Here is a 27736-nt window from a genome sequence, read left to right on the forward strand (position 1 = left end):
TTATTACTTTTAGGTATACAATTACATTTTTAAAGGTTTAAAATAAACAAAGGAGAATATATGACAAAAACCTATTATGACCGACACCAAACCTAAAATATTTACTATCTAGCCCCCTTTTCAGAAAAAGTTTGCCAAACCCTGAACAAATGTGCTAGTCCTAAGTAAGATTAAAAATGATGATGTTCCATTTTCTATCATAACTGACATATTTCCCTTTATGGATTTCTACCATTTAGAGCTCTCCTATTAAGATGTTTTACTGACAACAAAAGCTTCTCATTACCTATCTAAAACCTAAACTTTTATATTTAGATGCTCATAAGATTTCTGAAAAGCTAGTTTAGGTAAAATTAATAGTTCAAAAATTGCACTTATTAGTCAACCTAGGCATAAATGAGCTGAAATGAACTTAATAGGTTTTAAAAATTATTTTTAAATAATTTAGAGGCTAATAGCCTTTATTCTCCAACTCTACAAAAGTCTAAGTCCATAAATGAAAAAGCAATTACTCTGCTGTCTCCTCACTGCAGTGGTTAAAAGAATACAGTAAGTCCCCTACATATGAACCTTCAAGTTGCAAACTTTCAAAGATATGAATGTGTCCCTGTATGCCAGCGGTTGTACTGTACTACTGTACTTTTCAAGGTACTGTACTGTAAGATTAAAAATGCTTTATTTATTTTTGTGTTTGTTTTTTATGTATTATTTGTGTGAAAGTGTTATAAACCTATTACAGTACAGTACTACATAGCCAACTGTGTTGGTTGAGTACCTAGGTTAACTTTGTCGGACTTACGAACAAATTGGACTTACAAACGTGCTCTGGGAACGGAACTTGTTTGTGTGTAGGGGACTTGCTGTAGAGCCTCTAAGGATTTCTAAAGGTAAAATGCATCGTGGAGCTTTGTTTACTCTTCCAGAGGAAGCCAGGTCCTAATCAAAATACCATCAAGTAAAAAATTAACAAATTAAAAATTAGTAACATTCTAACATTCGTGACGCTGTGATTTTATCATAGATATTTTGGGTAGGATTATGCACAAAATTTGAAGAAGTTCTACTGACACTGTATCCTTCAGACTTTACTTTCATTTTAAATAACTACTGTCACCACTCTGGCAGGGAGATGCGGGTACCATGCAATGAGGGTGGCAGTCCAGATTCTCCGCTCTGCCTCCTTTAACACTTAAGAGAGGCAGGGGATGCTGGTTCCTTCTGGATGGGGGATGGAAGTACCCTGCCTGGAAGAGGGAGGGGTACCCCGTTACTGCTCCCTATACGACCTGCATTGAGATTAAGGGGGTGGCCCCGGTATACGTGCCCAGTTTAAAAGCCCTAACTCGTCACTAGGCTTCTTCTAATGCCACTTCAGGAAAGATGGGAGGGGTACCTCATTATTCCCTACTCCTGGATAATGTGAAATCCAGGCTTCCCACATCATCTCCACTGGCAATGCCAGGGAGGGTACCCCTTAACATGTGGCAGGGATGAAACTGCAGCTGCCCCTCTTGGTCTTCACCACTAGCCCCATGGGAGGGTTGGGGCACCTCATTGTATCTGGTGAGGGTGGAAATCTTGACTCTCCATTCAGCCTCTGCCGCTGTGGGTGGTCCACAGTTTTTTCTGTGTGATGCTTGACTGTAATAGAAGAGCTATTGTCTAAAAGTTTTCTGTCTTGCTAGTTTGCCCTTTTTCCCTTAGTCCTTTGGCTAGAGAGCAGGCTTTTTTCAGGGCATTTTTGTCTGCACCTGTTGGCATTTTCAGACTGCTGGCTCTTCAGTACCCAGTCTGGGGTATATGAGGCAAAAAGAAAGCCCAGGGTACTCACCTTGGTGTTGTTCATTGAATGCAAAGGTCCCTAACCAGTCTACCTTCATTTATCCACCTTACAGAGTCTTATATGTTTATTTTACATATAATGTCCAGAGTTTTTAGGTGTACTTAGTGGGAAAAGTACTTCTATCTACTTTTGATGGTTCTATCCCTTATACTCCATTTTATGGAATTCTCCCAATTTACCAAATATTTTATTAAAAATGTCTTTCTCATCTTATCAGTACCCTGCCCAAAACTATTCCATACCTCCAGATGTACACAGTATAAAGTTCCTTTGGCTGCCATGGGAGGACCTCCACAGTATGGGCTTCCCACTGCTTCCACTATGAACTGTCCAAACAGGCTGGCAAGTCACTGTTCTCTGAAACTGTTTTAAACACACCCATTTCTGCACCTTCTCTCATGTTCCCTCTGCCTTAGAACCACTTTTAACCTCCCTTCTGGCTATCTTAATCCTATCTTTCAAGGTCCTATTACATCAATAAATCTTTATGTGCCCTGAAGCCCAGAGTGATCTTTATCACCTCTGGATTCCTGTAATATTTATTGACTTTATCTCCCCTTTGCATTCTGCCTTATACTGATATTATGCTTTCATAAATAAGTTATCTTCTCCATTATACTGTAAATTCTTTGAAGGCAAAGATTATATTTAATACTTCTTCATATCCTCTACATCACTTTATGCAATGTCTGGCACATAGCAGATACTCAGTAAATGCCTCTGATGTGATTTATTTCTTGATTTGACACTAAGGTAAGTTATAATAATGAAACTTTCATTAAGAATACAGTTTAAAAAATATTAAGACTGAAACCCAATAAGATAACTGATAAAAGTAAAATAACTTTCTCTTCTTTTAATTCAATTAAAACATATTACTTACTGATTAATCCAGTGCCAGATACTGGGATATGCTGGCCAATAAGGCAGACACAGTCCCTGCCCTTATGAAGTTTATAATTTAAAATTCACATTTTTAAGTAATAAGATATTTATATTAGGTCTACTAGAGAACACTCTACCATTGATAAACTCACTGTAAGCTATAAACTGTATCAGTACAAATACGGGGGGAAATGTAGAACAAACAGAAGATAGATAAAGGAAAAAAGGGAAACAACAGAAACTATAAGTTTCTCTGGCAAGGTGAAACACTGGACTGACAGACTACAAAGAAATAACTTTTTGGCATTGGTCCCAGCAATCTTAATAAAAGAAGGATGTCCTAATGGAGAACATTAAAAAATATTTCCTCAGGTGTACAGTATTCTCTAAATCGGAAGTAGTAACAGTGGTTATCTCCAGGAGCAGGAACTGGGTGGTGGGTCATAAGGGTCAAAGGGACACTTAATGTTCACTGTATACTCTTTTGTACCTTTTGAATTTTGAACGATGTGCATATATTACCTATTCAAAAAAATTTAAAAATTAAAGCTGAAATGTCAGTTACTGAAAGAAAAAAACAACTTTCTGCAAGGAAAAAAAGCAGACAATTGATTTTAAACAGAATTCCTTGAGAGCCTTTCAAACCCTTATCCTAGAGCATGATTATATCTCAAGCAAAACTTTTAAATTTACTTTAGCTGCCTCCAAAGATTCTGACACTACTCTGGATACACTGACAGCTCCTAGCCAAACCACCTGCCTCAATAATGATCATCCTTATCTCTGGCACCTTATTCTTCTCATTACATAGCAGGATCCTAGATGTTGTCAACTATTCATTATACTATACACTTATAAGGGCAGGGCCTGTGTCTACCTTATTCTTCCCTTAAGCTCCCACACTTAGCATGGAGGAATTCATTAAGTCAATCAACTCTTTCCTCAATCTGTACCTAGTTTACAAATAAAATTTTTGTTTTGTAGGCATTCAATAAATACTGGCTGAACAAATGAATACACCACACTTATTACCTTAATTACCATTTATACATGCAAAACATAAATCTATCCTTCAAATTTTACTATCCCAATTCACTACCACATGCATTATTTTTTTCCATACTAGTCTTATGCATGCAATCCTTTCTTTTCATTCCTACTGCATTTTTGTCAAGCACTTTTATTAAACTAGTTCAATTTCTGCCCTCTAGTCTACTCTGCACTTCTACAACCATTGTTCTTAAAGATCCACAGTTTACCATTGTCTGAAAGAACAAGTAACGCTCTCCATCCCCTACTTCACAGTATTTTACCAGATTAAGAAATGACTTCTCATTTGAGTTATACCTCTCAATACCTCTTCTACTGCCCTTCTCCATACCAGGTGAGATTCAAACTGTTTTACTTCTATCCTTTAAATATCTCCAAATATCCCAATTTCTTCAACGAGCTTTTTCAGGCTGATCAATAAAGAACTAAGAGTTCTTCCCTCTGGCTATTAAGACTGACTGGAAGGTTTTTTGGTTACTTTTCTCAGTTCTTCTCCCTCCTCCCCCATTTTACTCTTGTCTCTTATCACTAAATTACTTTGTAAAATTGTATTTAACATAAATACCTATTGTCTCTTCATTAAAAAGTACATTATTCCACATCTATATATTCTTATCTATGTCGTACTCAACCGTCAGTTATCTTCTTAAATATCACTTTTTCAGAAAAGGCTTCCTTGTTCTCCCTCTAATCTAAGACTAGCTGCTGTTTTCTCCAGAGTACCTTGTAAATTCATTTCTGTAACATTTCTAGTACCTTTCCATCTATCTATCTAGGCTGTAAGCTCAATGATAATATTATTTTATTCGCGACTGTATTCCAAGCATCTTTCACAGGGTCCGATAAATAACAAAAACTTAAGAAATATTTGGTGACTAGTTGACTGATTCTTTCATTTAAGAACTGTCTTAAGTATGGAATGGACCTACTAGGTTATCGTCACAGTCAATTAGATGCTTGATGGACATTTTCAATACAGAGACAATTTCTCTTTAAAAATAAAGACTTAAAAAGAGAGACAATTATAATAGTCAATTTAGGTCAACATTTAAACAATGGCGTAATTTCAAATTATTTCTATTAGTTATTCAATGCTTCCAGTGAAAAATAATAATCCCAAAACCACCTTAAAAATTAACATTTAAAATTCTATTGAAATTTATAATATTCTAACACAGATTTAGCTATAATACTGAAAACATTATTAGTCATTAGAGCAGCATTTACATATGTTACCTACCATATGTGACATTGTGATTTAACTCAGCTCTTCGTAAGGATTCATCGAGAACATCATACATTAATTCACTTGTCCTGTTTAAAAGATATTTTATTTGCAGCAGAATTATAGTATTATAACCCAATAAAACATAGTTTTTCAAACTTCTCTTTAAAACTGAGGATCTACAGAAAAGAAGTGAAAGAAATTCATTTTATGAATTGGGAATTTCACTTCTTAAAGATTCCATTTGTTCTTTTTCATGAGTTTAACTTCCTGCTTTATCAAAGCTGACTAGTCAATGAAGAGATAAGTCAATCAACTCTTTCCTCAATCTGTACCTACTTTACAAATAAAGTTTTTGTTTGGTTGAACATGCTCTCTTTTATAATTTTCTTCGTAATATAATATTTCTACCTGTTTAAAGTTACTACACTAATACTTCACATAACCAGATTACTCCAGACAGTATATTATCTGTATTTCAAACACTTAGTTTTTAAAAAATATTCAAATACTAGTCTTTCTTTGAGCAGTACCAGGTTCATCAGAAAGAAAATTTTAACTTTCATTTATGTTAAATATAAAGAAATTATATTTTATGGAATTAACAGATTAATACCATTCCTATGTCTTTATGGTCACTGATTACAGTTATAGTTACTGGGTTGAGGTGGATACTATACAAAAATGCAGTGTTTTATAGAGCCCTAGCACTCTGCCACCAAGCCTTTTCTCCAAGGAAAAGTCCTCTCCAAGAGGCCAATGTGAAAACTATGGCTTCTCAGCTGATATTTTTGTATGTTTTGTAAACTCAAAAAGCACTAATAAAAAAAAGCACCATCAACACAGAATACCCAGGGACTTCCCTGGCAGTCCAGTGGTTAAGACTCCACGCTTCCAATGCAGGGGGCGTGGTTTCAATCCCTGGTTGGGGAACTAAGACCCCATAGGTCACATGGCGTAGGCAAAAAAAAAGTAACCAAAAAAAAAAAAAAAAAACCCAACCCATAGAATACACAGTTGTTTTTTGCAGAGAAACTACACTATAAAACAAACAAAAAGATGAAAATAATCTGGGGCTATAAAAATTACATATCATGTATGTTACAACTTTCTCATAAAATGTCTTTTTTTCCAAATATACAGCTGTAAAACTCAATATGAAATGCATGTACTTCTATTGCATCTTAACTAAAGTATAAATATCCAGTGAGAATCCAGAACCATATCCTAAAATTCCTCATTTTATTATGTAAGCCATTTCTTCCACAGACAACAACCATATAGTAGACATTACAAATCCTTCCCTCCCCAAATCTGGTAATACTACACTTAGATTATGGTACAGTTGCCCAATTTTAAAAGCCAATGTCTGGCATAAGAGTCATAATTAACCACATGAAATGTGGAAACATTTGCAGACATGATTGAGCTAAATGTTAATAACCTAAGAAGCAGAATGCTATAAAACACAAGAAAATATTCAAACAATAGATATAAAAGACCATAAATATAAGAGATTTTTCCAGTAAGTTAATTCTTTCAATTAAATACATTAGAATCCTGTTATAAAATAACTTAACATTTTTACTTTGCCACATTGAGCTAATCATAACTTAAGAAATATACGTTAAAATAAAATCTTATTAGAGTTGGAACAACAAAGGAGGGAATGAACATTCTAATGTTCCATAGCATTGTAAGAGAGTTCTACTCTTTATTCATTTAATTAAGCCTAATTTCTATTCAACTGAGCTCTCTGAACTCTATTCAACATATTCATCTTTGTACATATTCTTCAAATTCATCCATGAAGGAAAGAAGGAAGATAATGAGTTAATGAATTTAGTAAATTCACTAAATGCCTCCAAAGTTACTTCCTGACAACATATTATGGCATTAAATCCTTTTGGACCAGTAAGGTCTGAATGCATTACTATGAAATTCATGGTTTTGAAACAGAATTCTAGTGAATTCCAACTAGAGCTCCACAATAGGACAAACATTTCCAATGTGTGTGTCTGCTCCATCAACTCCAGGTTTTCACCCTAGGTTTCAATCAAGGTTGAGATTCATAAACATAGAAAAAAGTAAAATAGCAACACCAAGAGTGATACAGCCCAGTTAGCGCTCATCAGGAGCTCACCAAAGACGGATGCTGACATGACGCTGAGGAGACATTGCTAGGAGCAATAATAGCCTAGAGGACAATCCCTTAGTAAAGTGAGACTAAAGAATTAGCATATAGGAGTTCCCTGGTGGCGCAATGGTTAAGAATCCACCTGCCAATGCTGGGGACACAGTTCGAACCCTGATCCGGGAAGATCCCACATGCCGCAGAGCAACTAAGCCCGTGCGCCACAACTACTGAGCCCATGCTCCACAAGAGAAGCCACTGCAATGAGAAGCCCGTGCACCGCAACGAAGAGTAGCCCCCGCTCGTGGCAGCTAGAGAAAAGCCCACACACAGCAACGAAGACCCAATGCAGCCAAAAATAAATAAAATTTTAAAAAAAGGATTAGCATATAAATGTACCCTACTGTATAAAACAAAACCACATCTCTAAAGTCAGAACCTGATTAATAATATTTTCTCAAGACAGAAACACATCAGGGGCTCAAGCCATGGTCCTTGCTCTCAAGGGGACTAAATCTAGTTGCTCTTGAACAGTTTAAAAAAAATATTAAATAAAAATAACAGGTGTGCACACATGCACACACAGAGAGAGAAAGAATGATAAAGCAAATACAAATAATTGATGAACAGAGGTAGAGAGAGCTCCCTGTACTATTCTTGGAATTTTTCTGTAAGCTTGAAAAACTACAACAAAGTTAAAAGTTACAAAAATATATGTAACTGGAAAGGCACCCATAAAAAGTTTAATAAAATTACTGCCTGAAAGAGTAATTCAAACAAATGAATTGTTCCAATTAGAGCAACAGGGTAAGCAAACTATAGTCTGCATGTCTAATCTGTCCAGATGCCTGTTTTTTTATTGGCTACAGGCTAAGAATGGTTTTTACATTTTTAAGTGGTTGAAAAAAAATCAAAAGAATAATATTTCATGACACAAAAAGATTATATGAAATTCAAGTTTTAATGTCCTTAAAGAGTTTTTTTGGAACATAGCTGTGCTCATTCATTTACATATTATCTATGGCTGCTTTTGAGCTGTATACAACAGCAGAATTAAACGGTTGCAATAGACAACATATAGCCCACAAAGCCTGAAATATTTATCTGGCCCTTTATAAAAAAGTTTCCCAAGCCCCAAACTAGAATGGTTAAGAAAGTTTCACGGAACATATGGAGCTTCAAAGGTATCTTGCACTGTGAGTAGGACTGAGATAAGCAGAGAGCCAGGATTATCCCAGCAACCTGAATTTTTACACTTCTTATAGTGGCTTATTTATCACTATTAAGTCAATTAAGCATTGGGAGAAGCTGGTTTATCATGAAACCTCTAGATGACTAAAGCCTATCAAATTTACCTAGAATAGTTTACCTTTGATCATCTTTTCCTAGAAGTCCTAGTATTCTCAACAGCTGAATTTGTAACCATGGTGCTGGTACACTGTGGTAATTGAAATCTACGGGGAGTTTTCCTCCAACCACTTGCTTCAAAATTGTTACAAAACTCCCAGTCAAGTCTTTATATGCAGATGAATTCTCCTACATCCAAAAAACAAAGTAAAACAAAACAAAAAACTTTCTGTTAATAATAATGTCTTAAAAATAAAATAGACCTGATTGAAATGCCATATAGAATCTAACTTAATACATGCTCACTTAAGAAGTTTCATGTTCATATTTAAGGAAACAGTCCTCTAACTGTGTAATTTCTTCCACCATGAAACTCCTCTGGCTACCAGATCCAGAGCTGAATCATGCCCCAAAAAGCTTCCACCACTTCCTACTTCCTATACAGTTTAATCACATTTCCAAAGTTCTATAATTACATCTTAGAACCTTTAAAAGCTAGTATCAGCAATTAAAGCAAAAATTGAAAAGAACTGGCATACTGAAAAAAGCAGTAACACCTCTACTTTTGACGAAAACCAAGGTCTGTTTCCAATCTCTGAATTTTGTTTTCAAAAGACTTCTCATGTGATTGAACTAAATATGTTCCAGGTGGAAGAGCATAGCCAAAATTACTCAAACATTTAAAACCTCCAAAATCAGTAAGCTTGCTTACCAAAAATTAATTAACTCTATAGTATTTAAACATATTTGTGATTCTGAATGAGTATGCCTTGATTATCTATCTGACTAATCGCTTGGACTGGGGAAATTTTTTTTTCATCTTATTTTTTTTAACTGAAGTGTAGTTAACATACAATACTATATTAGTTTCAGGTGTACAACACAGTGATTCAGCATTTATGTATATTACCAATTGATCACCACTATAGGTCTAGTAACCATATGCCTGAACTGGGGAAATTAAATACACATTCCTCAAAATGAATGTTAGGCTCTTCATTGTAATTTTTACTATGTATCAAGGACAAATTTTTGGAAGGGAAATAATAGCTCTTTCAGAGTTTAATAAATGTTAGAGGAAAAATAAGATTTAATATCAGTTATCTATTTATACCACACTATTTTGGAGCACACAATGCATAAAAGTAAAGACAACCTTCAGTTTCTGTAATTTTAAATTGATTTCAACAGCATATCCCATTTCATTATGAGGTATGATGCAATCTCTCACAAATATATACTTTCAGACACAAAGGGTTTCAGGCAATACACTGGGGTTGAATTAGTATAAACCCGTATCATCATTTAGAAAAATTTTTTACCATACTATTCAACCCCCTTCCTCCTCCAACGCAGTATCAACGTATGGAGTCAACACACTGTAGACTATGCCTTGCACGTTCTCCACCAGCTCTCCTCATTTCTATAAACCATTATATGTATCCCATGAAGTTGTATAAAAGGGAGACTGCTTGAAAAACCGCAAATCTGCAAATTTCAACCACTTTCCAGAGCTACCATTTTTCCATGCTTCTTTCGTAACATGAAAAAATTTTAGGCATAAAAAAAGACTAAATCTATAATTTGTCTACAACTCATGTGATCAACAACATGCAAAAATTACTATTAAAGTGTCAATAATATAAATTTAAATGTGACAAGCATTTTACTGAAAAATATGAGTTTTCTTTTAATTACATAATTACAATTTTTCTAATGGTAGCTACTCAGTACCTGCTCAAAATGCCAACTTACCTTAATCATCCTAAGGTATATGTGCAAGGAAGCAGCCATGACCCCAACATCTCTGTCACAAAGTGCTTTCCGAAACTTAATATGGATATGCTGTACTTGATTAGGAGCGATGAGATAGAATTTATATAATGCTAGGACAGCTTTTCTTCGTATAATCTCCCTAAAGATAAAAGTTAAAATCTAAATAAACCATCTGAATTATCAGGCATTTATTAGTTTGAAAAGATCATGGACCAGATGATTGTAAAATATCAGCTGTTACCTGAAGCTAAAAAGAAAGAATTACACATTTATTATTAATTTTTTATTCTAATCTACCAAACTATAAAAAGTGGTTATCTCTAGGAGGTAAGACCTCAAGAGACTTTAACTGTCCATGTTATATATTTCTCTAGTTATAAAATTTTTTGGTAACAAGTATATATTACTTTTGAAACCAAAACAAACCAGGAAAGATAAATTCCTTAATTCCCTAATTCCATTTTTGAAAGCCATATCTCTAGAAATTGGGAAAAGAATCAACAGTAAGTTTAAATGAGTGAGAGGTAATTTCTGCCAATAACATTAAACAGTCTCTTCATCAATATTAAAAGTCTCCTTAACATTCTAGCTTTCATATTTCTTTTTTTATATCATGGGCAAACATACTCCAAATACTTGGGGGGGGGCAGGGGAGTATAAGGGGGGACTTACATTAAAAGATGTTACTCCTCTCCTTGCCCAGCTCATGTTTCAAAAACCTCAATACAATGAAGAGGAAAGTATACACAAGTCTTGCACTTCATTTGTAACAGATAATGTCTAGCACACAAGAAGCAAAAATAAAGAGTTGCTATCCTATGAACATAATGTAGTTTCCAAGGAATTATATTCTTTGTTTTTGTCTCTTATACCTATTTCCACAAAGTTCATATTTGCAGACTATGCTGGCAGTGCCCACAACAGCAGTACAGAAGTATTTATTTTCAGGGTTCCTTAATATGTATTTCTGTTACCTAAAATCATAGAATCTCAAAATAGAGATTATTCAATGCAATCCTCTGTGTTCCACTCAAGAATACTTTTTATAAGATTCCTAACACATGGTCACCCAGCCTCTGCATTAACAAGCAACCTACTATCTTCCTAGGTAAACTATGTCATGCTGGAAAATTCTTTTCACATAAAAAGAAAAGCAGATTAACAAAAGATTTGCCATTAGTATTAATACTACAGTAACTGTAAACTATATCCCAATGTATTGCTGTCGGGCATTAACCAATATGAGTTCTGGGAGAGAGTAAGTAAATGACGTGAGGAAAAAGAATACAAACTCTGAACAGGCTCAGGAAGCCCTAGGTCTGGCCCAAAGTGGTGGCAATAACACAAGATATCAAAAAACCTGGATTCGGGCTGTGAGTTTGGTGTGCTGAAATATAACCAGGGATTCAAAAGTTGAGTCCAAGCCCTGTCTCATAGCTTCGTTGTGATATCTACTGGCTTATCTGTAGCTCTGTCCCACAGCTCTGTCTTTAGGTCTTTACTCCATAGCATGGAGTTAGGTATGGCCATAATTGCAAAAGCAGAGTTTCAGAAAGTCTAAACTCTAACTGGTAGAAGACAGGAAAGGCCAGGACTTGAAATGACAGTAGATGGGAAGCAATAAGGAAAAAATTGAAAGGGTAAATAGGAAGCAACAAGGAAAAAATTCAATTCTTTGAAAGATTTCATACAAAGGATAAGTATGGGTACCACGAAACAGTGGTGGTATGGAAAAATTTCATAAAAACATGCTCTATGATCATATCAACCTCTAATTATCTAAGAAAGGCTAATATTTTATTTCCAGTAATTAATTTTCCATACCCATCATTTGTTCTAAACACAGATTTGATATAAACAAAACATTACAAGTCTGAAAAAAAAAAAAAAATCTCTGAAGTTATTCCATAATTCTTAGAAAAAGCTATCATTTTTAGCTGAAATATGCATGGTCCAAGATTTAAAGAACACAAACCATAAAACAACATTTTAAAATCTTAGAACACTAAAAATACTGACTTAAGCATATGAAATATTATGAGTAACAAAAGAAATCTTTATCAAAAATGTATATATAACTAAAATACTGCAATCACAAAGGAAAAATGGCAAGTGACTGTAAACTTTTCCCTAACTCTAAAGATTATGAAGTTAAGGGGCTTGGTCAAAAACAAAATAATTCCAAATGTGGTGAAAAAGTAATCAAGTTGAGATGGAGAGAGTTAAGGAATCATACAAGATTAGCAAAATACTACAAGTTAAGGTTCATTTGCATATATTCTTCTATAAAACAGAATTTGAAAGCTGCAGTTTTGATATAAAGCATCCCCAATACATTGAAGGTCTGTGTTCACAGCACTTGAACCATTTCCATATGTTTTCCATTACTTCACTTTATCCTCAAAACAACTCTGTGAGAAGGATCTTCAACCAACCCCGTATAGCCAAGAGAAAAACAGGACCCCTGATGGTTAGCAGAAGAAGTGGGAAGAAAGCCAAGGATTCCTGATGCTAAGCCTCACTGACTCTCAGTTTAACTTTAGAAAGTTGCCTAACATTTTTCTAAACCCACATAAAAATAAAGGACAATAAAGGACAAATATCAGGGATTTTTGCATTATACCTGGCAGTCAAAGAATATCCTCTACCCTGGTAGCATTAATTTAAAGTTAGAATAAACTTCTGAGTATAAATTTTCCTTTTGAAATACATAGTGTAGACACCTATCCAAAAAGAATTTACTTACTTAGAATGTTGAAGTTTATCTTCTATTAATGGAAGAACAGCTGGAATCATTTCTCGAGGGAAAATCTGGCTGACGATAGTAAGTGCCATACATACTTCTACTAGGTTAGTGCTCTGCAAGTCCTAACATTATTAAGCAAAGAAAACATTCAGTGCAAATTCTGAATCTAGGGACATTGAGCTCAACATTGCAATGGTCCTACACACTTAATAGTTTTCTACTAACTTTTTAAATTAATTTGTACATTTAGGCTTACCTCATATTTTATAGGAATATCCCTGTTTCATTTGCCTTAATAGAGTCAATAGATAAAGACAGCCAAAAGGCAACTGATCTAAAGGAAACTGTATTTCTGTCCTGACAATGACCAAAGTAGTCTTCCTTATTACAGCCTTTAAAACTTTTCTAAACTAGTAACAGAATAATTTTATGAATTCTTCTTGTTAATCAACAATATGAGTGGAAGTTTAAAAGGAAACAATTCTTGAATATATACGATAAAATGCATGCATTCATATATACTTACATAAGCACAAAGTTTACAAACCGTTCTAATAGAACCCAAAACTACGTTTTTGAAAGTTTGCAAAAGTTTAAGCTACTAGTAAACTTAAGAGAGTATATAACTTAACAATTCAGAAAGTATCGATACCACACACCCACACACACACTCTCTCTCTCCCATATCAAAAGACTGAAACAAGATAAACATGAAAAAGCTCAACAATTCAATTATACTTCATTACCAATTTTGTTTAAACGTTTAACAGGAAACAATACTGTGTATGGATTAAATTGTTTTTATTATCTGTACATTTCAGTTACCCAATTAAACTCTGTTCTTCTTTAAACTGACTTTCAGAATTTAAAAGACTTCAATTATTCAGTTTATATCACATTCCTTTAAAACAGATCCTAAAGAAAAAGACAACAGCATGGAAGATGCATCTAAGAGTCGGGAGATCTGAGTTATAATTCCACCTCTGCTTTTTTTTAATGTATTCTTTTACTGAAATATAGTTATTTATAATATTGTATTAGTTTCAGGTGTACAGCAAAGTGATTTAGTATTTTTGCAGATTATACTCCACTATAGGTTATTATAGGATAAATGGGTATAATTCCCTATGCTGTCCTTGTTGTTTATCTATTTTAAATATAGTAGTTTGTTATCTATTAAGCCCATACTCTTAATTTGTCCCTCCCTCTCTCCCCTTTGGTAACCACAAGTTTCTTTTCTATGTCTGTGAGTTTGTTTCTGTTTTGCATATACATTCATTTGTATTATTCTTTAGATTCTATATATAAGTGATATCATACAGTACTTGTCCTTCTCTGTCTTATTTACTAATATTTAACTTCAATAGTATTCTCTAGGTCCATCCACATTGCTGCAAATGGCAGTATTTCATTCTTTTTTGTGGCTGAATAATATTCCATTGTGTATATATACCACATTTTCTTAATCCAATTGTCTGCTGATGGGCACCTGGGCTGCTTCCATGTCTTTACAGCTACTGTAATAATAATAGTGCTGTTATGAACACTGGGGTTATGTATCTTTTTAAATTAGTGTCTTCATTTTTTCCAGATATATACCCAGGAGTGAAATTGCTGGATCATATGGTAGTTCTATTTTTAGTTTTTTAAAGAACCTCCATATTGTTTTCCACAGTAGCTGACCAATTTACATTCCCACCAACTGTGTACAAAGGTTCCCTTTTCTCCACATCCTCACTAACATTTGCTGTTCACAGACTTTTTTGTGATAGCCATTCTCAATGAGGTGATACCTCATTGTGGTTTTGATTTGCATTTCTCAAATTAGTGATGTTGAGCATCTTTTCTGTTAGCTATCGACATGTCTTCTTTGCCTGTTAGCTATCGACATGTCTTCTTTGGAAAAATGTCTATTCAGGTCTTCTGCCCATTTTTTCATACGGTTGTTTGTTTTTTTTTGATATTGAGTTGCATGAGCTGTTTGTATATTTTGAATATTAACCCCTTGTCGGTCCCATGATTTGCAAATATTTTCTCCCATTTCATAGGTTGTCTTTTCGTTTTGTCAATTATTTCCTTTGCTGTGCAAAAGCTTCTAAGCTTAATTAGGTCCCATTTGTTTATTTTTGCTTTTATTTCTTCTGCCTTAGGAGACTGATCCAAGAAAATATTGCTACAATTTATGTCAAAGAGTGTTCCACCTATGTTCTCTTCTAGGAGTTTTATGGTTTCAGGTCTTACATGTAGGTCTTTAGACCATTTTGAGTATATTTTCGTTAACTCTGCTTTTTTAAATGAAACAATAATAACAGCAGCAGTAGCAACTATTATTCTCTACAGTGTTTCATTTAACCCTAACAACTTGGTTAAGTTCTATTATTATCCTCATTTTACAGATGCAGAAACTGATATAAAAGATCTTTCTAAGCCCATTCTATAAGCCTACCTTCTTTGAAAAATACTTAATTTAATATGATTGATGAGAAATGTCAGATGCCTGAAGGAATAATTTAAGACTTCATATTAACCAGCATACAATACAATACCTTTACAACTGTATTCACAAGGAGAAGCAACAGTTCATGACTTTCATGTAGAAATAAAGAAACAGCCAAATAACCTATAAAATTTGAGAGGAAAAGTCTCATAATTACCTGCCAAAAATTAACATTTCCCAAGAAGTTAAACAAAGCAATAATATATTCCAAAATTTAAGTGTCAAAGATACCAGTTACAGGTAAATATAAAAACAAATAGTAAAATAACAAGGTTCAAAAAATTCAGTAAGGAAGATTTCAGATGTTCTTCATCCTGAACTCTCACAATTAGGTATTTCACAGGATATAACTGAAATGGAAAAGAGGCTATGTGCACCAACTTAAAGTCCTGTAAATGACATTAGGAATATATGCCTTCTATCTTCTGTGCAAATCTCTACACAATCAATCAAAACATTTTGTCTTGTAGCCAAATATAATTATTCAAAAACTAATAGCTACTAATAGTTAATAAATAGTGAGTTACTAGCTATTTGTATTACTGAATGAGCTACCTGATACCAATCCATATGATGTAAATCATCTATTAGCCATAAACAATACCTTATTTTCTCAATTTGATGATAAACTATTGAATGAATAGAAGTTGTTGAGGAAAGAAACAATGTCTACCACATTAAACGTACTCATTTACTTAAGTACTTTTATTTTAATAATATCAAAACATTAAAAAATATAACTCAAAATTGAGGAAGTACATTAATACTCTGACAAATACCATGTGCATGGAATCTAGATGCTCCATGTCATTTTTCTGTCACCCTTAATATCGATAACATTTGTTAGACAGTTACTGTGGGTTAAGTACATTACAAGCCTCACCTCATTTAATCCTCACAACAACTCTATGAGGTAGATATTATTATTATCCCCAATATAATAATGAGGCCCCAAAAGGATAACTGCCCAAGGTCTACAGCTACTACATGGTGGAGCCAAGACTACAACCCAACCAGTAGGAGTTAGTTCATGTTTTTAACCCCTATGCTATTCTGTCTCTCACACAGTCTACTTTGAGACCTTATTCCCTGACTCCCATCCCCATTGTTTTTCATTCTTCTCAATTCTTCCAGCCTTTTTATTAGGAATTCTAGTGTTAACTATCCCTATTACTACCCAGCATCCATACTGTGTCTGTTGGGGAAGATGGGAAAACTGTTAAAAATTTCCTGTTCTCATAACCAATGAGTAGCAGCATGACCCACTGCAACATCTTCACTGAAGGTCAGAGGAGCAGAGCTATCACTCCCACAATCAGGAGAGACAAAAAAGAACAAACCAGGACCAGGAAAGAGAAAAACCCTAGACAGCATTTAAAGCAGAAATTAAGTCTTATCAGATTACATCTGTTCAGCTAAGATATCACCCCCTTTCAAGTCACCAATATCAAGATACAAGAAGATCTGGGGGCTTCCCTGGTGGCGCAGTGGTTGAGAGTCCACCTGCTGATGCAGGGGACATGGGTTCGTGCCCCGGTCTGGGAAGATCCCACATGCCGCGGAGCGTCTGGGCCCGTGAGCCATGGCCGCTGAGCCTGCGCGTCCGGAGCCTGTGCTCCGCAACGGGAGAGGCCACAACAGTGAGAGGCCCTCGTACCACAAAAAAAAAAAAAAAAAGATACAAGAAGATCAACAAACTAATCCAAAGACCACCTCAGAATCTTATGAAATCTTAATTCTATCTGTTAAAAAGAATATCCTGTTTTGACAATCAGGGAAAACAAGGAAACTGTTTTGATAATCAGGAAACAGGGAAAAAGATATTCTGTGATTCAAACATTTAAAAGGTTTCAGGAAAACAAAGAATAACAACTATGATTATAGAATACATTTGATATGACTAAGAGTGAGGTACAGGATAGGAATACAGGCTTTGACTCATAGAAACTTGGATTTATATTCTGGCTTCACCATTTAGTAGCCCTATGACCTTGGGAAATTGACTTGACCTTTCTGAGCTTCAGTTTTCTCCTCTGTCAAACGAAATAACATCTCACAAGATAAAGCACCTAACATAATTCCTGACTTAGTGGGTACTGAGATTTATTTACTCAACAGTATTCATGTGAAAAATAAGAATGCATTATCCATCAGAGAAAGCACCAGAGCTAGCCTTAGAAATCTCAGGAGAGTAGATGAGGCAATGGTACTGGAGTAAAGGCATAAAAAACTTAAATGCTATCTTAAAAAAAACTTCCACTCATTAGCACACATAAAAAATATCTGGGGCTTCCCTGGTGGCACAGTGGTTGAGAGTCCGCCTGCCGATGCAGGGGACGCAAGTTCGTGCCCCGGTCCGGGAAGATCCCACATGCCGCGGAGCGGCTGGGCCCGTGAGCCATGGCCGCTGGGCCTGCTCGTTCGGAGCCTGTGCTCCGCAACGGGAGAGGCCACAACAGTGAGAGGCCCGCGTACCACAAAAAAAAAAAAGAATATCTGATACCCACAGACACATCTTTCTAGGTGTCAATAAAATACTTTCCTAAGGAAGATCATGAATCTCAATAAAAATGACTGTGAGGTTTCCTTAGTCACTATAACTATGAAATAACCCACATACAAGGTCCTTCACTGCAACATTATTTATTAGAGCAAAAAACAAAAATTACCCATATATCCACCAATAGGGACCTAGTTGAAAATACTACAGTACATCCATCTGCCCACTGAAAACTATGCAATTGTATAAAAGTATAAAGATGTCAAAACAAGGTGCAGAGTAATCTCTGTAGCATGTTATCTTCTGTGTAAGAGAGAGTATTTGAGTGTGTACCCATGAATTTGCTTGTTTTTTCAAAATGAAACAATGGAAAGATTAATCAGAAACTAATGAAAATAGTTACCTATGGGGTAAGGGTCAAAGCTGGTAGAGGGGTTAGAGATAAAAATGAAATTTCTCTGATTATACCTTTTTATCAGGTCTTAACTTTTGGACCATGTATAAATTACAAATTACATATGTAATTTTTACATATTTTAAAAATAAAATTTAGGGAATTCCCTGGCCATCCAGTGGTTAGGACTCAGTGCTTTCACTGCCATGGCCTGGGTTCAACCCCTGGTCGGGGAACTAAGATCCTGCAAGCCACGTGGCATGGCCAAAAAAACCAATAAAATAATAAAAATAAAAATAAATTTCAATTGAAAATGGAAAAATTACATGAAAGTCTAAAAAGCAAAATATAGCAACAGATGTACAAAGTATAGACTATCTATTGTTTTCTAAATTTCCTGTTGTTAGGGATCTCAGAATTAGTTTGGAAACGACATGAAAAGACAAACACCGTAAGACAACAGATGGTAGGAGCCACCTAAGAGATCACAGAAGAGTTAAAACTTGGTTTGGAATACAGAAAGGGAGAGACAGGATGCCAGAGGACACTCTACTTGGAGGGAAGAATGTAACAAATCTAGAACACAAAAGAGTATTTTCGGTGGAGTGAGATTCAACAAGTGGAACACTGTGTTCATATAGTCTCAGAGTCTTTACCAAGACATCTCCCATGCCGTACCCATCATCTGACAGCACAGGTCAATATAACTTGAGAAGAATGTTGGTCCCTGACAACATGACACTATCAACTTCTTTGAATAAGAACATGTTCTACTCCTATATTATTCCAAAGTGCTTCCTTCTTAAGTTTCTGATATAAAGCTGTACATATATGAATACAAGATATAAGTCCTTGTTTTCCTAATAGACTTAAAGGTTGATTATAGAAACAAAATTTTTTAAAAGATACCTCAAATCCTCATAGTTAACAATTGTGAAACTAGGAGCAGGATACCGAAAATTTTTCAAGTCAATTTCAGTTTTTGTCTATAAAAAAAATCATCCCTTATCATTAAACTGATGAGGTTAGACAGCCTTTTTAAAATCAGCTTTACTGAGGTATAATTTACATGTAAGAAAATTCACCCTTTTAAGTATATAGTTCAATGAGTTTTGACAAAGTCATCTAACTACCATCACAAGAACAGGCAATTTTTCATCTTTTCTATAACTCCAAAATGCTATGAATCAGGAAAATTGATTCCATTTTAGGCTGTGAGTTTTTGAAGTGTTATCTTTTAAAGCTTTGGAAATCACAAGGCAGTATTCTAAAAACATACTACACACCTGCCATCATTCACTTTATGTAACAGCCAGAACTTTAAGGACAACATTAAGTGCAAAAGTCTAAAACACATACATACCTACTCTTTTTTCTAAAAGGTTTCCTTGTTGTGCCAACTTGATTGCATGTATGTAACCAAAGGAAGCATCATATCCAAGCATTTCACAATATATAAGTCTCACCATACATTCCTTCATCATTTTCTGAAAAACAAAATATCCAGTAACAGTATAAATAAATAGAATGCTTTGACTTTTTTTTAGTATGTTGTAATCATTTAATAAGAGAATTCTTTAATCCTGGCACTGAAGAAATAACATATATAAATTAATCACCCAAAGTCAGACTTTATAAAGAGTTTCTCCCAAATTTAACTACCAACAGTACAAATTTTAGTAAAATTATCTCAATATTTTGTTACTGGCAACAATACAAAATAAATCAAATGTAGCTATTTCTAATTCTAGGTGTCCCTTGCATAAAATTTGGTTATAATGTGAGACACATGCTCCTCAGACAAAATTTCACTCATGGTACTCTAACGTGGCTTCTAGAATGCAGCACATCATTTTAATATACTTTGTCAAATGAAAGCATACATAGAGCTCCCACAAGTTGGTAATAATTTCTGTAATGAAAATATTTTTCACATTTAAAGACTAAATTGCACCTGGAGTTTCTTCAGAATTACTGCGCTATATATTATAATAGGCGATAGTTTGTTTTATAAGCATTACTTTTTCAACAATTCTCACAACTATTATGATTTCATTAATGGTATAATCATTCCAATATTTAACTTAACTGGATCTTTCAATATTTACAACACGAGCTAATAACTTGTTTTAAGAGATTCTACAAGTCTGTTTTCTTAGTATGAGAATATCTGCATCAATATTTATAGCAAATTTTAATCAAAAATTTAAAATATAAATGTGTTTCAAAATAAGAAAAGCTCAGACTATTTTAATATCTAAAAATTAATTAGGGTTAATATATTACAGGATTACTGAATCAAAAAATGCTTAAGAAACAGTAAAATAAAATGTTTTAAAGAATAACATTTAATATTTCATATATATTATATACAGAGAGTAGATTTTATATATATATATATACACACACACATGTACATGTAAATATGAAGAGTTTAAAAATAAACCATAGGAAAATCTTAAGGGAATAATGTTTAATGATTTAATTTAGGTCACTTGTGTTTAATAAAAGTTAATCCATCAGCACATTAATTAAAACTATTAAACACTGAGAAAACAAGCTTAAAGTATACTGGAAGCCTCTTCAAAGGCTTCTACATCAATGAGGAGTGAAAGTGTTCATTTAAGCCATTATGTATCAAACCTGATTTTGTAACATTTTATCTCATAGTTTTTCAAAAGTCATTATGGACTTTGTTTAAGTAAAATTCTACTGCATACATTATTATTCTCTTATTTTTGGAGAAGTAGAAAATGCTTTTCCCAATGTAGGAATTCACTCTAGAAAATTTCTTTAACAAATTATAATCCAACTTCTACATGACCAACTCAGGGACAGAATATTCTGTTAAGTATGCCCAGAGTTGGATGGCCATAAATATTATAAAATCTTCCTTCGAACTCTGGCTCCCTAACTTCTACCTACTTATCTAAATTCTGTCAACACCAGGTTTATGCCTGGTAACATGAAAACTGTATTTACTGGTGCCAATTATAGAAAATGGAAATCAAACTAAATGAAACGAGAGAAGCCATTTCTCTGTAACATTTCTATTAAGTATCATAACACACAATGATTTTATACATACACATAAAAACATATATATATCTATACATACACATACATATACACATACACACATAGATCACATTAACTATGTTTTGAGTTTCATTTGTCCACATATTATTATGACCATAAAAGGAAATATATATATCCTCTCAGTCTTTACAAGTGTTATTCACACACATAATCATGTATTCATGCAAAATGATCACCACAATATTTTTATTAGCAGTGTATTCCACAGCAACTTACACAAAGAAGGCACTCACAAAATATCTGCTGAAAAAACGTTGCTTGGAAAAAATCTCATTATCTGAAACCACATAAAAATTAAAAGAAAAAAAAGTAGGCCTTAATCTAACTACGTAGGGACAGTCCCACAGTCCCACAGTGGTCTGCATATGGTGGTCACAGCTTAAATAGTTGCGGAATGAATGCTGTTTGAAAATCAAATTATATGGAACCAAGTTTTTAAAAAACTAGATCCTGATTTAGCTATTGTGCAATATACTCAGTTTTACAGCAAGAAAATCACTTTTCTACCTTGTCAGCCAACCTATATTCCAAGATATAACAGTAAAATGAGAGATTTACAATATACCAATTCAGGTCTGAAAATACTATTTTATTTTTTACTTTTTTGGCTGCGTTGGGTCTTTGTTGCTGTGCGCGGGCTTTCTCTAGTTGCAGTGAGCGGGGGCTACTCTTTGATACAGTGCGCAGGCTTCTCATTGCAGTGGCTTCTCTTGTTGCAGAGCACAGGCTCTAGGTGCGCAGGCTTTAGTAGCTGCAGCACGCGGGCTCAGTAGTTGCAACACGTGGGCCCTAGAGCACGTGGGCTCAGTAGTTGCAGTGTGCAGGCTCTAAGGCATGCGGGCCTCAGTAGCTGAGGCGCACGGGCTCAGTAGTTGTGGCTCACGGGCTCTAGAGCGTAGGCTCAGTAGTTGTGGCACATGGTCTTAGCTGCTCCATGGCATGTGGGATCCTCCCGGACCAGGGATGGAACCCATGTCCCCTGCATTAGCAGGTGGACTCCCAACCACGAAGCCACCTGTGAAGTTCCCTGAAAATATTATTTTAAATGATGTGTCCTAACCTTCTCCCAGTGCACAACATTAAAACAATAAGATCAGCCTTGGGGTCCCAGGAGTCCCACATTTATGTAACTATCATCATGTTGGCACTGAACTGACAACAGTCAAGCAAGTCTTGCTCTGGTGTAGCCAGTCAACAATAAAAGGCTAAAGTTAATGTCTGACTTGTTACTATCCATAACTGATCTCGACTGTGATAAATTAGATTTTAGCAACTGATCAATTAATGCCCCTATTGAGTCCACAGTGGACCAGATTTCAAATTCAAAATGTGCTGGCACTGACTATGCAAACTTACCAGAGTTGTAGCAGGAGCAGAAACAGTTGCTTTCAGATTATTCAGTTCCTGCTGGATTAATTTCTCTTCCTCCTGAAAAAATGAAAATATTTGAATGCATGAATAACCATCTTTTTAAACTGTAACAGTATTTTTAAAGGGAAAAATATAACTTATAATATTTTCAATAAAAAAGAAACATTATTTTAAAGGAGAGTTACAAAAATTTTGCACCTAAGATTGCCTACAGGCATTTCTCCAACCCTCAGAATCATTCCTGGAAAGAATAAATATTTTCATGCTAACTCACCATTCCTCTTTTCTTCACTCAGTTACTGTCCCCTTAAGGACGGGTTAGCAAAAAATGGTTTTTTAAAAAAATTAACAGTGGAGAGAAAGTAGAAAAGCAATTCTTTATGTAGTGACCCAGAATAAGGTTCTCACACCTTCTCCTTCTTCATGGACTACAGAAACAGGGTAAGAAGGCAGAAACAGAAACTGTTCTTTTTCCCTTAAACTATATTCTTCTTCCCTATCCTTTTTTCCTTATTGTTTGCATCCTTTCCCTCACTTCCCATCTCTCTCTCACACACACAGAATAAATACACTGATATGGTTACTTCTACTGTCTGTATTGTATTTCACCTCCTTAAGCACTTGAAAATTGGCCCCAATTTTGACGAATATCATGCTATCTTTAAATTACAGATTGAATTAGCAGGTGCCCATTAGGTGACTAACCAAGAACTAACAATGCTAGTGAAGTACTGCTACATTTAGATACCTTATGTACAGTTTCAAACTGCAGTTTAAAACCAAAAGTATTTTATTTCATTCAGGCACCTCATAAAAACTAGCAAAGGACAAAATTTTAAGACAAGCAATATCAAGTCTACAAATAATTGTTTTTTTGTGATTTTTGAATGTGAAGCAGATCCTCCCCAGTACAACATCATCTTATTTCAGTTTAAAAAAGAAGTTTTTTAAACCCTCAGAGCACTTTGAAGAAAAACCTTCTCTCTTTGTCTTTTCTTCTCTCCTGACACATATTTCACTGTATACTGCTTACAGCTGTCTTAAGCCTAAGATGAAGGACCAATTCCTTGGGGAAAGGAAATGTGTTTTACACTGTTTCTTTAGGGTCTAACACATAGTCTCTTCCACAAATATCTTTTGAACAGATTTTGACCTACCACATGATCTTTTTTTAAGATACAAAACCCTTGAAGCTTTGAAAAGTCTGTGGGAACTTAAAAACTTCCATTATAACTGCTCGTTTTCAAAGCCCATCTGAGGCAGAGACTTACTCAGCAAATACTGCATTTGCGGAGAATTATGCTTTTTCTTTGCCCAACCCGTAGGTCTAACCTAAGAACCTCAAGCTCCCCAAACATACTGAACAACAGGTTCAAATGGCAGGGTCTGTTCTAGTGTAGGACATCTAGCAGTTGAAAGAACCGGGAGCCAGAAAGAACGCGAGTGCGAAAGAAACTTTTTAGAAGAATAATGCTGACATTTCCATGGCACCTGGTAGTTTCACACGCTCGATGTCTCTCTCACCTAACTCTCGAAACAACCTATGAAATATGTATTGGTACTCTGTTACGTCAACGTTCAAGAAACACACGGAGGCTCAAATATTAAAGATATCTGTCCCAGATAATAATGAGTCAGTGTCAGGGCCAACCGTGGAAACCCGGCCTCCCAGCTGTCAGTCCGGGCAGCAAAGTGACGCTTCCGGACAGACGCCAGGACCGACAGACACACACGCCTCACGGCCAGCCCCGGAGGCTCGCCGCCGGACCGGAGCCTCCCAGCGAGGGGGCCTCCCCGAGGCGCCCTGACCTCCCGGTCCGGAGAACACCTACGTGCTTGGAGGTGAGCGCGGTGATGCCGCGGACCAGGCCGCCCAGTCGGGAGGAGAAGGACGCCTTGGCGGCCGCGGGCCCGCTAGCCGACTGGTTCTGCAAGAATAGTCCCGGCAGCGCCGTCAGCGTCTTCTCCACAATGTCGCTCATCGCCGCCGCCGCCACCCGCTCTCCGGTCGCCGCCCGGCCTCATGCCCAGGCCCTGCCCCGCCGCCTCCCCGGCCTCCGTAGGCACTTCCTGTTTGTCTGAAAAAGAAATCTTTATTCGCGTTCTGCGCGGACAAGCACAGTGTCGTTCTAGAGACACGCCGCGGGAGGGCGCGAGAGTCCGCAAGCGAAAGACCGCGCGCCAAGCCTGCGTGGACGTGGTCCTCCTGTGGAGGAGCAGAAGGGCGGGAGGCTCCCGGTTTCGATGGCAACCCCTGCGTTCCGAGCTTCTCTGGGTCCTCCTGAGGTAGCCGCTGCCGTCCGTCCCTCTTATACTTCGGCCGCAAAAGTCTCCCTTTCCCTTTGGCCGCCTACGCGCTGCCCGAGACCGCACGGGGGAGGTGGCCATTCCTGGCCCTCTCTCGGCGGCCTCTCACTGACTGGGGGACCACCGGCAATCCGCCCACCTCCCTCGGCCGCACTCGGAGGGGCGGAATCGATGCTGGGCCCCGGCGCCACGCACGGCCCTGGCCCTGGCGGTGCCGGGGACCCTGGTGGTGTTGAATGACGGCGCGGCTGTCCTGTGGATTCATCCTACTGGGTTCAGCGCCCGCCGCGTACGGGGGACTCTTGGCCACTGTCCCTTCCCTTCCGCCCCCCTTCTCCTGGGGTTTGGGGAGGCAGCCAGGAAGGGGAAGTGGTCGGTTGGCCACCCCCGCGCCCCCCAGATCCCCTGCTCCTGCCCAGCAGGTCACAGTCCTATCCTCTCACAACGCTCTGTTCTTTTCCATTGTGGAACTGATGGCAGTTGCCACTACATAAATATATATCTCCCTGTCTTATTCATTGCTGTCACCTCAGCTTCCATCTAGAACAGAATCTAGTGTAGTACTTTTGAGAATGTAGTCTGGTGAGTTCTGAAGGAGACCCTAACAAAGGATCCAGGAAGTCAAAATTATATTCATAATATTACTTAAATGTTATTTGTTGTTTTCACTCTCATCCTCTCCAGAGCGTATAGAGAAGTCTTCAAGAGGATAGAGGACTTAGAACCTCTCAACTGACTGATGAAGTGTGTGCTTGAGTACTACTCTTGTATTTTACAGATCCGTCTAAGGTTTAGGGTATAAGTGCGTTTTCAGAGATTAACTCAGTTTGTCCTCAGTACTTCTAGTGTGTTCTTACAAGCTATCTTCATGATGAAATAAAAATTCATATTTTAAGGCAAGATGAGAAATTTAGACATAAAATTTTTCTCCGCCCATTTGGGCCTCCTGTCTCCCCTCTAGTGTTCATTGTGCATCTGCATCATGCATTAACCAGACTTCCCCCATGGCAGAAGTATCTGCTCAGCCGTAAAGATCAGTTTTTCTTCTTCTGGCACCAGCCATGTAACTCTTAGAAGATAACATTCCTTTCTCAGTCCTCTAAGGGGTCACGATGCTCCACCACTCACCTTGTATGTGCAGACAACCTTGGTGAACTTTATGTACAATGCCAGTATATCATTTCCCTTAAAGATAGCGGGTGGTACACAACAGGCTGGTCATATAACCTGGGGAGATACTGGGCCACACCTAGTGGAAGTTCTTAGCTTAAATATTTACTTAGAACGTTACTTGTATTCCACGTATTTTATAAGATAATTGTTTTTTTGCATCACCAAATGTGTGGCTGAGCCTCAGATAAAATTAATGATGATTAGGTGATTTGAAACTATTGGTCAAATATATAGTCCTATAAGATCAATGATCTTAACAGTGTAACTCCATATATGGGAAGAAGCAACAAGAGGGAACCGTTTCCTGGACCGTAACAGACTAGTAAGACAGGCAGTACAGAGGCTTTTGATTACTGTTAACAGGGTCTAGTCCAGTAATAGCACAGTGAGGGGCATATCAATGAAATCCTTGCCTGACCTGGGAATGAGCATTCCTAGCACCATGGGACAAATGGTCATGAAATGACTCCTAAACCTTAGTCAAAAGTAAGACCAAAAGGGAAGGGATTGTAAAATAAAGAATGTTACCTATCATCCAGTTACACAAAAATCAAGTCATTAGCCACTGTAGTTGCTGACCTATAATATACCCTGAAAAGAATTCAGCATGAGGCACTTTGTGCTCTGGAAAACTGACAGAACTGGCCCTCAGATAGTTAGATATTTTTAGGAGAAAATTTTATGAACCCAGCATCTTCTTATACTTAGAAAAGCACTAAAACCATTAACTAATATATCTGTTCCTCGCAAATAGCAGTAACCTTCTACCAAGGTGAATGAATGCTTGATTGCACGTACCCCTACGCCAAAGTCACATATACTACTGGCCTCCCCCTGTACCTCTTCAGAACAGTTCTCAGAGCTCTCTGAGAGACTGTCTCCCAGGTTGTAATCCTCAGTTGGCTCGAATAAAAGTTTCCATTTCTCCCTAAGAAAGAATTTTGTCTACATTCATTTATACTTATCTCTCCTCATTTAATCATCTAATAAATGGTATTTTGAAATCCCTAAATTCTCCTTGTGCCTATGTAGAAACACAAGAAAAAAGTTCATTTTGTTTACTTGTTTTGCAAGAATAATTTATTGAAAACTTTTCTAAATATTTCAACTTTATCTAAAACTGTTATTTTTTAGAATTTAATCTTTTATTCTAAAATAAAATTTTGTTTATAATTTTTTTAAATTTTAGATTCTTTCATTGATTCACAAGAGGGAGATTAGAAGACCTGCTTTCTCAATCTCCCATATCTAAAGATGCTGAAAAATGTGATATTGACATCAATATCAGAGGATTCTGACTCAGGTAAAGGGAATAATCTGGGTGAAACTGTAAATAAGAAAGGAAAATGTGACAAAAGCTTATTTCTTTTCCTTGACGTCAGAGATGTT

General features: G+C 36.3%; 1 protein-coding gene across 1 annotated transcript in view; it reads right to left on the minus strand.

The window, feature by feature from the left end:
* AP4E1 (adaptor related protein complex 4 subunit epsilon 1) overlaps nucleotides 1-24849 on the minus strand; it is a gene marked incomplete at its 5' end in the record, with an annotated part of 69122 nt that extends 44273 nt beyond the window's left edge. The window contains 8 exons of the mRNA XM_079700852.1: nucleotides 5019-5092; nucleotides 8507-8673; nucleotides 10240-10399; nucleotides 13007-13128; nucleotides 15553-15626; nucleotides 19761-19884; nucleotides 22853-22924; nucleotides 24700-24849. Coding sequence (XP_079556978.1) covers nucleotides 5019-5092; nucleotides 8507-8673; nucleotides 10240-10399; nucleotides 13007-13128; nucleotides 15553-15626; nucleotides 19761-19884; nucleotides 22853-22924; nucleotides 24700-24849 — 943 coding nt within the window. The remainder of the gene's footprint in view (nucleotides 1-5018; nucleotides 5093-8506; nucleotides 8674-10239; nucleotides 10400-13006; nucleotides 13129-15552; nucleotides 15627-19760; nucleotides 19885-22852; nucleotides 22925-24699) is intronic.
* Between the last annotated feature and the right edge of the window lie 2887 nt (nucleotides 24850-27736).

The sequence above is a fragment of the Hyperoodon ampullatus genome (assembly GCF_949752795.1).
Source record: "Hyperoodon ampullatus genome assembly, chromosome: 3".
Lineage (NCBI taxonomy): Eukaryota > Metazoa > Chordata > Mammalia > Artiodactyla > Ziphiidae > Hyperoodon > Hyperoodon ampullatus.